Source organism: Dendrobates tinctorius, unplaced genomic scaffold (assembly GCF_039654945.1).
Source record: "Dendrobates tinctorius isolate UK_male_01 unplaced genomic scaffold, ASM3965494v1 ptg000019l, whole genome shotgun sequence".
Classification (NCBI taxonomy): Eukaryota; Metazoa; Chordata; class Amphibia; order Anura; family Dendrobatidae; genus Dendrobates; species Dendrobates tinctorius.
Genome location: NW_027361687.1, coordinates 57,067,731 through 57,078,907, shown reverse-complemented (window position 1 = coordinate 57,078,907; position 11,177 = coordinate 57,067,731). Strand labels below are relative to the sequence as shown.

At 38.2% G+C, this 11,177-nt stretch overlaps 1 protein-coding gene across 1 annotated transcript in view; it reads left to right on the top strand.

Annotated features, from left to right (window-relative positions):
• The first annotated feature begins 508 nt into the window (after positions 1 to 508).
• Positions 509 to 11,177, top strand: part of LOC141082652 (uncharacterized) — a 55,477-nt gene continuing 44,808 nt past the window's right edge. Inside the window, exons 1-4 of the mRNA XM_073566603.1 lie at positions 509 to 1,606; positions 3,056 to 3,364; positions 7,549 to 7,668; positions 7,886 to 7,917. Coding sequence (XP_073422704.1) covers positions 1,285 to 1,606; positions 3,056 to 3,364; positions 7,549 to 7,668; positions 7,886 to 7,917 — 783 coding nt within the window. The 5' untranslated portion in view covers positions 509 to 1,284. The remainder of the gene's footprint in view (positions 1,607 to 3,055; positions 3,365 to 7,548; positions 7,669 to 7,885; positions 7,918 to 11,177) is intronic.

Here is an 11,177-nt window from a genome sequence, read left to right as displayed (position 1 = left end):
TAGTTTCATCGTTGTAAGATCCCCTTCTTTTTTTTTCCTTCACACATGGCTGACGTCTGAGACTGAGATGGCTCCGTGCGAGTTGCCTGCTGAACAAGGTGCATCTACTATGGGTGAGCTGACAATCTCCTTCCCCTTTTTCCCACTTTTGCTGTCACATCATATGGTATAACATAGCCTGTGTAAAAGCATAGGCAGGGAATGCCGCAGATAACTTGTGGGGAATCTAGATAGTGAGAGAATATCATGGGTCCCAGCTTAAACACAGCAATGGGATGAGACATACGTAAGAAACTGAAGCTATACTGTCAAGAGCACAGGTTGGCAACCCATTGATCATGATCGACTGATTGATAGTAGGCGTGTCCTGTGTAGAGCTAGACCTCTTTACTTGATTTGTCCTAAAGATATGGTTTAATTTAAATCTGTGAGGAAGCTCAGGAGCCATTAAAGGGCTGGCCGTATGGAGAAGTTGAGAAGAATTAAGCATGCACAGTTAGTTACTGGATGTACCTGCAAAAAGTATCCTTGCTGTAGTGTCAGGATGTTTTTCTTTCCATTGTACAGATTTTAATCTCTGCTTTAGAAGAGTTGAGCATGTATTTGACAGTGCCTTTCATGGTGGGAAAGGAGGAGCCAGAGCTATTAACATTTCTATCTATGGTCACAAATGGGGAGTATATGCCTATATAATAGCGAGTAACATCCAGTGTGTACCAGACAACTGTGCAAAGCACCAGATATGGCTGTAGTCTATATTACTCTGTTTATTCAAGGTAAGAAATTTAATGTTCTCAATTTATCATTATTTATTATAGATGCTAAATCCTGGAAAACATGATGTTGTAGATTGACTATTTTTGGTATTTTAAAAAAAGACGCCACTGTTTCAAATGTTGATTACATCAGATTTGGAGAAAATTTGCCCCTTCATCCAGAAGAGCATTTGAGAGATCAGACTCTGATATTGGAGAGCACTAGGCTCGTAATCTCATTTCTTGTTCATTCTAACAGTGTTGTGGTCTAGGCTCTGAGTAGTCAGTTATGTTCTTCCACCTGAAACTCGCCCACCAAGCTTTTATGGACCTATAACAATGAGCACAGTCATGGGGAACAAAAAGAGTGTTCCATAAGTTGTTCTCACAAGCTGGAAGCAAGCAAATGTCTAAAATGTCTGGTATAATGAAGTATTCAGATTTTTCTTCACTGGAACTTAGGTGGCAAGATTGATCTTTGCACCTCATTAAATGTCTGGTATCTACTCTTACAGGGATTGCTGGTCAAATGGTTTTGTATCAGCCACAGAACATTGCATTGATGGATGTTAATAGTATGGCTGTCATTACTTGTGTGTCAAACGAAGACTTAGATGCCATAACTAAAATGTCCTGGTATCATAGAAAATGGAGAAGCAGTGAAGCCCCAGTCCATGTGATGTCATGTTCAACTGGTGATACACACAAATATATCTGTAAACAAGAGAAATACATGGCCAGCCTGGAGATTCATAATGTACAAACCAACGACAGTGGAGTCTATTATTGTGTGCATTATTATTCTTTTGGTTTAGAGAAATTTGGTAATGGAACAAATCTGATTGTTGGAGGTAAGATGACTACTTGGGCTTATAGTCTGGTCAAACTATAGGAGTAGATTAATTTACATACATGGAAGGTTTTTGTATAAATGTGTGGTGCTTAATCCTTTTAGAACAAAGGCCATTGTTTTCCTTTAATTTGTTTCTGTCTTACGTTCTAATGGCCAAAACTTTTTTTTTTTCCCATCAACATAACCAAGTGGCGTTCATATAGTGTGTGAAGGGTCTCTTTAGATTTGTTTAAGAGACCACGGTGGTGCAGCGGTGCCGAATCTGTTTCTCTTTTTTGGACTTTATTCAGACTGTGGTTGTATTCTGAGCACGCTGCTTATAATTAATCCACCTGATTGAAACTCCACACTGGTCCGCACTCTTTGCATTGCTCCCGAGCCCATGCATTTTTATCCATGAAATAAAGACTTCTACTTTTGGTAACGGTGAGTGGCATCCTTTTTTCTTTCATTGAGCTATAACCAAGTATTTGCTTTTTTTCTGGATGACTTAAATGTTTATGCAGCGTTTTTACATTTTCTGAATAACATTTTAGAAAAACAGAAAAAATAGGATGGAATTAATAAAAAAAAATCTATTTTGCCCTTGTTTTTTGAGGATTCTATTTTTTTTACGAAATTCACTGTGCAAAGTAATATACATTTTAGCTGTATTCTGAAGTCAATACAATTATGAGGAAAACAAATTTCTATAGCCGTATATTTATTTTTTTGTTGAATTATATGACGACTTTTTTTGAGATTCTGCAAGCTGTAGCTTTTATTGGAACCATTCTGGCAGGATTTCCTTTGACTTTCTGATTGCTTTTATTTAGTTTTTTAGAAGACAAAAAACAGCAATTTTTATATTTTTCTGGTGTTCACTTAGCAGGATATATATTATCTTAGGTTAGATTGGACTATAATAAAATGTTTTGTTTTTTTAAGATTTTTTTATTTACATAATTTGAAAAGGGGGATGTGAATATTTCTAATCTTATATTTCTATTTTTAATTGTTTTTAGAGAACACCTAAAATGTAAAAGATTTTATAAAGTAAAAGGAGACATGTTTGCTAAGGGGTTAATAATTAGCAGTGAGACCCTACACAAATGTGTACCTAAACTAGCAATATATCCATGTACAATAAAACCAATATTTATCACATATAGAAACAATACAATTTTCTTAGTAAACATTTCTGCGTGACCATTTTACACAGGATCACATTTACTAAAGTTTACTCCTTCTTCTTGTTCTTCTATTCCTCTTAATTATTTTCTTGAGTTTTCTTGATCTCCTTTTTCTTCTTATGCTTATCTTTTTTTAATTTTTCTACATCAACATCTAAATGCATAATTTGACCAAAAATAATGAGTCTATATAAAAAAAGATTATTAAAAAAAAAAAAGTATAAATCATATAAATGTAAACTCTATTCAATGCTGCCCACATTTCACACTTGCAGACAGATCCACCTTCAGAACCTCTGTTCATATTCTCGGTCATCTCCACCCATGGAATCATCTTAAGTCTTTACATTTGGCTTGTGTAGTACTTGCGGCTCATAATACAGTTCATGTATACTGGAACATATCAGGAATTTATCGCAAGGGTCGGATAATCTCTAGAGAAGAACCAGATGGAACTGGAACATGGACCATAATGAACTTAGTCTCCCTTCACAAGGACAACTGGAAACATGAGGAAAAAATAACTTGTGAAGCTTGGTTCAATACCTCTTCGTTCAGTGTCCACTGGAGAGTACAAGATGTAGGTAAGATCAAATCCAAGAAAAATAAAGTCATAAAATCACATTACTAAATATGCTAAGATTTTAGAATCTTCAAGTCCTCTCATAGTATGATTAGAATATGTTTATTTCTAATTACTTGCAATAATGGGACCTTTATAACTGCCAACTTTAACCAAGATCTATCCCCCAAACCATAAATTAGCAAGATCGTAGACTGATAAAAAGTTTGTAAATTGTAACTATTAAATAATAAACAATAGTAATAATAATTTTATTTCTAAAGCACCAACATATTCCGCAGCAATTTACTTTTTAGAGGGGATTTGTACAGACAATAGACATTAAGCATAACAATAAACACATAGATCAACAGATACTAAGAGGACTGAGGGCCCTGCTCGCAAGCTTACACTTACAGTCTATAAAGAAATAGGGGAGAGACGAAAGGTGAATGGTAACAATTGCTTTCGTTGTTAGGACCAGCCATAATGTAAGGAATCGGGTTTTCATGTAATGCTGAATGAACCAGTTGTCAGCCAGAATATGTAAAAGTACAGACACAGAGGGCTATTAAATGCATAAGGCGTACAAGAACATGATGCAAAGAACCTGGTTATGGTAAAAATTTTGAATAGTCAACACAGGGATAGTTAGATTAATGTGTTGAGGTGGTAGGCCAGTCTGAAGAAATGCATTTTTAGTGCACGCTTAAAACTGTAGGTATTGGGAATTAATCAAATTAACCTGGGTAGTGCATTCCATAAAATCGGCGCATCACGTGAAAAGTCTTGGAGACGGAAGTGAGAGGTTCTGATTATTGAGGATCTTAACCACAGGTCCTTAGTAGAATGGAGGGCATGGGTAAGGTGGTAGACTGAAATGAGGGAGATGTAGGGTGGCGCTGAGCCGTGGAGTGCTTTGTGGGTCAGGGTAATAAGTTTATACTGAATTCTGGAGTGGATGGGTAACCAGTGTAATGACTAGCACAAGGTAGAGGCATCGGTGTAATGGATGGTGAGGAATATGATCCTGGCTGCAGCATTCAAGACAGATTGGAGAGGGGAGAGTTTGGTAAGAGGGAGACCGATTAGTAGAGAATTTCAATAATCCAGACAAGACTGAATAAGAGAAACAGTATGAGTTTTTGCAGAGTCGATAGTAAGAAAGCGTCGAATTCTAGAAAGGTTTTTGAGGTGCAGATGACAAGAGCGAGCCAGTGATCGGATGTAGGGGTGAATGAAAGCTCTGAATCAAGTATGACCCCAAGACAGCAGAAATTTTGCTGGGGAGTAATGGCAGAACCACAAATGAAAATCGCAATGTCAGGCATAGGTAGGTTAGTAGAGGGAGGAAACACAAGTTGTTTTTGGCAGATTTAGTTTTAGATAGAGGGAGGACAAGACGTTGGAGACAGCGGTAAGACAATCACAGGTGTTTTCTAGAAAGGCAGGGGTGATGTCAGGAGAGGTGTATAATTGGGTGTCATCAGCATAGAGATGGAACTGGAAACCAAATATACTGATTGTTTGTCCATTAGGGGCAGTATACAAGGAGCAAATGAGGGAGCCTGGACTGACCCTTGAAGATCCCCAACAGTAAGGGGAAGATGATAGGAGGAGGGGACAGCAAAAGATACAGTGAAGGAGAGATCAGAAAGATACAGTGAAGGAGAGATCAGAGAGGTAGGAGGAGAACCAGGAGAAAACAGTGTCCTTGAGGCCAATGGTGCTGAGCATAATGAGGAGGAGCTGGTCATCCACAGTGTCGAATGCTGCAGAGACATGTAGGAGAATTAGCATGGAATAGTGACCATTAGATTTAGCTGTTAGTAGATCATTAAAGACTTTAGTGAGGGCAGTTTCAGTAGTGTGTAAAGAGCAGAAACCGAATTGAAAAGGGTTGAGAAGAGAGTTATCTGAGAGATAGCGGATAAGACTGGAGTGGACAAGGCGTTCGAAGAGTTTAGAGATAAAGGGAAGATTAGAGACAGGTCTATAGTTAGCAGCACAGTTTTGGTCGAGGGATTTTTTAAAGTAATGTATGTATGATGGCATGCTAAAATTAGGAGGGAAAGATACCGGAAGAGAGAGAGAGGGAGGTTGAATATTTTTGTTAGGTGACTGGTGACCACAGGGGAAAGGGACTAGAAGAGATGTGAGGGAATAGGGTCACTGGCGCAAGTAGTAGGGCAAGAAGATGCAAGGAGCCTGATCACTTCTTCTTCTGTGACTGGTCCAAAATCAGAGAGTGAGCTAGACGCAGGAGGAGAAGGAGGACAGTGCATTGTATGAGGGGATTGGGAGAAAATTTCCTGTCGGATATGGTCAATATTTTCTTTGAAGTAATTGGCCAGATCGTCAGTTCGAATATCTGTGGTTGGTACATGCACTCTTGGATTGAGTAGGGAATGAAAAGTGTCAAAGAGACATTTAGGGTTATTGGAGAGTGAGGTGATGAGGGTGTTGAAATAGGTTTGTTTGGAGAGGTGAAGGGCAGTGTTGTATGTTTTAAAACATAAACTTATAATGGATGAAATCTTCGGGTAGATTGAATTTTCTCCACAAGTGTTTGGCGCACCTGGAGCATTGCTCTAGGAAACGTGTTTGCAGCGTGTACCAGGGTTGTTGCCGTCTGTGCAAAGTTGTTTTATGTATAGGAGGTGCAGCTTCATCCAGGGCACTTTGCAGTGTTTCATTATAATGCTAGGGGCCAATGATGACTGCAAGTCCTTCATAAGTTTCTGGGTGTTAATGGCCTTTATATTACTATAAGTATGGACAGTGGGGGTGACCTTAGCGGCCTGGTAGTTCTTGATGGAGAATGAAAGAAGGTTGTGGTCAGAGAGCGGGAGAGGGGAGTTTCTGAAATCATCCACTGAGCAAAGCCAGGAGAAGACCAGATCAAGGGAATTTCCGTCTTCTTGCGTAGGAGAGTTAGTAAGCTGCGAAAGGCCAAAGGAGGAGGTTAGAGATAAAAGGTGAATAGCAGATGGGAAGAGGGGAAAAGCAATGGGCATGTTGAAGTCTCCCAAGACAAGGTTGGGGATGTCACAGGAGAGAAAATGTAAAAGTCAGGTAGCAAAGTGATCCAGGAACTGATTGGAGCGGTACGGAGGTCGATATACCACTGCCACTCGCATGGAGAAGGGGATGTACAGTCTGATAGCATGGACCTCAAAAAGAAGGGAAGACAAGTGAGGGTACTTCAGGGATAATCTGAAAGGTACATTAGGGTGATGGAAGCAGACCAATACCTCCACCTGCTCTGTTGTTCGATCTTGGGGTATGAGAGAAGTGTAGTCCACTATATGAAAGAGCAGCAGGAGCAGTGGTGTCTGACTGCTGGATCCAGGTTTCAGTTAGAGCCAGAAGGTTAAGAGAATCAGAAAGGAAGAAGTCATGTTTATTACACACTGAATGAGAATTCCAAAGGGCACAATTAAAAGAGACAGAAGGCATGCAGAGAATATTAATAAGATTAGAGGGGTTTCTGAGTGTAGGATGTGGAGGGTTTGACTTGCTATAACATGGGGGGCCGGGGTTGGGAGAGATATCTCTCTACAACTAGGAGGATAGAAAGAGTGAGCAGATGAATAAGTGACTTGTGAGAGTGTCTGTTGTGTTGGATGGTGGGATTGAATGGATCTGTGCAATTTAGCAATGATGAGATATGGAAATTTTAGTGGAGAAAGTTTCTGGTTTATACATTATTTTGCTTTACAAGTCCAATGTTAGAAAGATTATATAATTTCATTCAAAATTTGGATGAATCTGACCATGTTTGCACTTTACTAATCAAGGTTTTTCCTAATCGAATGTGTCTGTGTATGATTTCACACATCCAACATTCACAGTATGAGTATAAGTAAAAAAGTTCAGACTAGCAATGTGTTTCCTAATTCAAACTCAACAGTGTCATACTATATACTCGAATGCTGTAGAGACCGTTCAGGTCAGGAGACCTTGTCCACACACCGTACTTAGACTGTGAATGTTGGATATCTGAAACCATTTGATGCTGTTGAAATCATCCCTATTGTGAGCTCTAAAGAGAATGTTGATGAAATCAGGACCATATTAGAATGTTGTTTGTTTTGGTTCAACTTGATGAGGATAATGTTAGGTAAAATCTACAAAGAAAAATGGTATTTGTATTTAAAAAATGAATTTTCATCTTCAAATTTTCATGTTTTTGATATTTTACAGATGAGCTCAGTGAAAATGTTATCTCGAAATGCCAAAGCTTCCTGATACCAGTGGTGACTGCTGGGACTTTATTGGTGATGACTTTGCTTCTTCATCTTAGCAGGACTCTGAAGCTGACAGGTAACATAGGAACAAATTTTCCACAACAGGTGCCTTCTACTGCCCATCAGTGACATCCATTTTTCCAAAACTTGCCTTCCGCAGAATTTGTGAATATTAAGTCTTGAACATACTTACGAACGTACCAACTAATAGACCCCTTGGAATACATTTCACAACTAAACTTAACCCTATCTGCAAATTGTCTTCATTCATTATTTTTTTTTTTATATTGTAGCAAATAAAACTCCCAAGAAACCTGTAACTGAGGTAAACATCATATATTCTGTAAAATAGAAGAGTGCACCAAAACTATTGCCTTCACAGAGACTACGTTGAGTCGTGGACCATCTCTAATATTTGACAACCACATACTAATAAGCTGATTTTGCAGCAGAGGGAAGGACCAAAAGATGAAAGCATTTTGGGTTCTTCTACTAGAATAACAACATTCAGTACTTAGAGGAGCTGTCAACATAACCACGTCATGGAAGGATGGTGCATTCATTAGCTAATTCCTCAATATGTGATCATAAAATAAATTCTTTATAGAGATGAAGGAATTAATTTGATCAGTCAGTATAAAAGCAAAAATGGGAAATGCAGTAGAGATTTTATGGTGAATCTGGATAGTGAGAGGATATCACAGTTCACAGTGTTGCCATAGATATAGGGAGAGAAAGCCATAAAGTACATAATAGACAATACAGATATTGGGTGACAGCACAGCAGTGAAGAAGATTAGAGTGTAAAGAGAAGATAATTATTTACTTGCAACTGATAAGGAGAGAGAAAAAGGAGAGTCACTTTGTTTGTGAGGCATGGACAGGGAGGGACACCTAGTTGGCAAACACTGTAACATATACACATTGTTTCCAGGGCAATTAGAGGCTTTGGAATCCTTTTTATAATTATTTTGTGGCAAATAATGGCAACTTAAATTTCTTTGCAAAATTATGCAGATTTGGTTACAAAAAAAAATTCACTCATCACAAGTGGCGTAACTAGAGTCTGATGTGCAAGATTTGGACTGGGGCACGTGTATTTTTAATTGTGCAACTGAGTTTTTGCTGCAAATGTATTGGGTCCAACAAAATTAGGAACAAAGCAATTTGGATGAGGACTAAACTAAATATTTTGTTAAAGTTATGGTTGTGATTTTAAAGAGTTTAAATCTAGATGTTCTACGTGGACATGATAAGCCTTCACACAAGCCCAGAGTCAGTAGGGTGTACTAAAGCTAGCACAATATTTTATCAAACTGAAAGATATAAGACAAGATTACTAATTTACGTTTTTCTTTTTTCTCCAGAATGAAATAGTCTATACTGAGCTAAATATAAATCAACTTTCTGGACTCAAAAATTAACCTCAACAGTGAAATCCAAAGATATTATCTGAATGAAAAGAATTGAATAATGTATTGTGAAGTATTGTCTAATAAAAAATATTTAATTTAACAACTATTTTTCTCTTTTTAAACATTCTGTTCTCTGCATGTGTCATCAAGTTGTGATCCAAAGGATAACCCGACATTGATTATGCTGATTGAACCCAAAAATTGTGTCTCAGCTGACATTATTTTTTGTATTCCTCTTCTTCTACTGATCACCAGTGTTATTGTATATGAGTGTCTGGTGAGTAGAGGGGAGAAGGCACAATCGCACAAATCACAATTTTTTGGTGCTGTCGCTATAGTTGTGATGAATTCATTTGCAGCAACTGGTCCATCATCCAAATCAGTGCCCACTTGATGGAAGCGCTGAAAACCACCTATTGTTTCGTGACATCACTGGCTCCTCATTTATTTAACAAGCCTGACATCATCATTATGGCATGATGCATATGTAACATCGCCGAGAGCTGCTAAACAATAGAAGAGCCAAGGGTGATATCGGGTAAGGGTCAGCACTCAAGGCTCTTGTAAAGTGGTCAAAGATAACTGGCATGGCTGAAGGACTATATCCTGTGAATCTATTGGTAACTGGTAAAGCTGACCTGGCAGTATGATTCCCCAGGTCAGTATGATGACGACTATACTAAACGTGTATGGCTGTTTTATGTAACTGGTGAAAAAAAATGTTGAAACTTGTAAAAAAATGTTTTGCTTGTGTTAACATTTCCCAATTTCCATGTTTCCATGTTCCATATACCATGTTTTGTTCCCTGAGCTGACGTCTTTACTTATACTGTATTGGTAAACAAACAGAAAATTCCCGAACTCTAGGTCCAAACAAACTAATGGAAAGAGCTATTCTTAGAAAAGTAAAAAGCCTTTTTTGAATCAAAATTTGGTAAAAAGTGGCACTATAAGCAGTAATTTATACAACATAAACAATACATAACACTTATAAATGCTACTCAAGAGAACGGATTGTAAAAAGCGTAATAAGTGTGTATGTGTGAGGTGGCCAGGGTGGTGGTCATTGTGAGGGGCTGCTGTTCCGGCACACCATAAAGAAAACATAATGTCTTGTCTGTCATGTGGTTAGCATATCACAATCTTTTGGATTGGAAATCTTCTCAGATTGCACGATTCTGGTTACAGGTGTCATCACACATTGACTGACAGACTCCTAGTCCATTTTTTTTTCTTTCAGAATTAGTTATTTTATTAATTTCTGTAAGGTCACATTCATATGCTCAGTATTGGGTCAGATTTTTACCTCAGTATTTGTATTTAAGTATTTTTATTAATGTTTTTATAAAACTGGAAGGTGGATAGGGAGGGGGAACAAAAAAAAGGGAGGGGGAAAGGGTAAATGCACATAGGAAGGGTAAGGGTCATAAAAAATAGAGAACCCTTGTAACAAAGCATACATTAATAAGTATACAAAATACTAATGTCAATAAGAGGCACAATAATGCTGTACCTTTAAGGAGGAGATGCTTGAGGGTGGTCTAGTCCAATCACTTAAGGAGGTGCATGAGAGAAATTTAAACTCGTCCAAATTTACTGTTCCAGACATTACACTTATTAGTATAGGCGAGAATATTATTGTTACTAACTGCAAACCTCCATTCGATAGCATTATGTTGGTAGATTTTGTCTAGGATATCTGAAAATTTAGGAGGGTTCTTCCAAAAGTAAGCCAAGTTATATTTAACTACTGAAAGGATGTGAATAACTACCTGTCTCACCGACGAGGGTAATTGATCCAAGTCCAAAGAAAGCAATGCTTTTTGGGGAGTCAGGGTAAAATTGTCTGTAAAGGAGTCAATATGATGAGAAACCTGGAGCCACAGACATTTTAGTTTCGGGCAACACCAAAAGATGTGGTAAAGATTCCCCTGCTGTCCGCATCCTCTCCCAACAATGGGGGGAGTGGGCCTGGTTAATGTGGGAGAGTCTGATAGGTGTGAGATACCACCTGGTAAGTAGTTTGAAATAAGACTCGTGAAGAGTCATTGATATGGTAGATTTATACATATTTTTTATGGTGATGTCCCATTGCTCAATCGGAACAACAGTCCCAAAGTCGGTCTCCCATCTCCTTAACCCCTTCATGACCAAGCCTATTTTGACCTTA